We start from the raw sequence: 1,509 nt of genomic DNA on the forward strand, positions 1-1,509 counted from the left end.
GCGCGGCACCACCGGCATCATGGCCCTCGGAAGGTAAAGAGAAAGTGGGTGAAGTTGTTTCGGTTGTTTCACTTAATCAATCTTCTTCAGGACATTCCGCATCATGGACGACAACAGCAGCGGCGACCTCAGCCTGAGCGAGTTCAAGAACGGCCTCCACGACATGGGCCTGGTCGTTCCGGACGAGGAGTACGCCGCCCTTTTCACCGTCTTTGACCGCGACGGCAGCGGCNAGGAGTACGCCGCCCTTTTCACCGTCTTTGACCGCGACGGCAGCGGCACGGTGAAGTACGACGAGTTTCTGCGCGCCATTCGGGTAAGGAGTTTTTCGTCAACCACCTTTTGATGATCTTTTAGTTCGAGTGTTTTCGATTTCTAATTTCTGTCTATTTTCACTCGCCCACCCACCAACGTTTTTAGCCACCGATGAGCAAAATGCGCCTGGAGTTGGTGGACAAGGCCTTCGCCAAGCTGGACAAAACGGGCGACGGCGTGGTCACCATCGACGATCTCAAGGGCGTCTACAATGTTCGCCTCCACCCGGAGTACCTGAACGGCAACAAGACGGAGACGCAGCTGCTGGAGGAGTTTCTCAAGAAGTTTGAGGAAGGCACTCCGGACGGAAAGGTTTGGATGAAGGAGAAGGGAGTTTCCATTTCTAAATACCTAACTTATCTTCATTTGTTATGCACAGCTGACCAGGGACGAATTTCACGACTACTACTCGGGCGTCAGCGCCTCGGTGGACGAGGACATGTACTTCGACCTGATGATGCGCCAGTCGTGGAAGCTGTAGGAGGGTTATCAGCAACAGCTGTGTCTGTGCCACCATCTCTCTTTCCTAAATCTCTTCATTGTTTCTGATCTTCAAGCCTAGCTTCTTTTTTCTCCTCCACCACCATCACCCTAACCAATTTTGCATGAACCCCTCCAAGTGTTCAGCTTTGTTGTTGTTCTTTCGATCATTCTGTCTACAGTTCTATTCAGTTGTTCTATCTTTCAAACTTGTGTCGTCGTGTTGTCCTTCGCCGCCGGTGTGTTTCAAAACAGCTTTTGGGTCCACTAACTTTCTGGCTCTCTTTCTCCTCTCGCCCTTGCCTCCATTCTCTGCCATTTTGACCACACACTTTAAGCCTCTTCTTTCCACGGTGACCATTTGCTTTTGTGTGTGCACTACTTCTGTGCTTCGTTACCCCCATGCTATCATATGATAATAAAGAGTTGAGAGGATTGGGCTCCTTTGGAATGGATTGTGGTGGTTGCTAATTAGCCTGCAATGAGAATGGGTCATTGGTCAGCTTATAAGGATCATTGGTTGTGGAAGATGGCTGGCAGGAATTCCAATGTCCGATTGTGTTTGTGTGTTTGTTTTTGCCCACTCATCAGTGGAGAATGGGTTCCGCTTCTACTTTGTCTTTTCTTGAGAGAAGAGTAGTTTTCCACTGGCGAGCACTGGTGAAGATGACCACCACCACCACCTCAGTCTTCAGCTGACTTCGAAACTCTGAT

At 49.9% G+C, this 1,509-nt stretch overlaps 1 protein-coding gene across 1 annotated transcript; it reads left to right on the forward strand.

Moving 5' to 3' along the window:
• The first annotated feature begins 103 nt into the window (after window positions 1–103).
• Window positions 104–796, forward strand: LOC108356705 (calcyphosin-like protein). Its single transcript, XM_017607802.1, has 3 exons — window positions 104–316; window positions 421–627; window positions 695–796. The coding sequence occupies exons 1-3, from the start codon at window positions 104–106 to the stop codon at window positions 794–796; spliced, it is 522 nt and encodes a 173-aa protein (XP_017463291.1).
• Window positions 797–1,509: the final 713 nt, after the last annotated feature.

The sequence above is a fragment of the Rhagoletis zephyria genome, unplaced genomic scaffold, assembly GCF_001687245.7.
Source record: "Rhagoletis zephyria isolate East Lansing unplaced genomic scaffold, Rhagoletis_zephyria_1.1 Rzeph_scaffold_63628, whole genome shotgun sequence".
In the NCBI taxonomy this organism is placed as follows: domain Eukaryota; kingdom Metazoa; phylum Arthropoda; class Insecta; order Diptera; family Tephritidae; genus Rhagoletis; species Rhagoletis zephyria.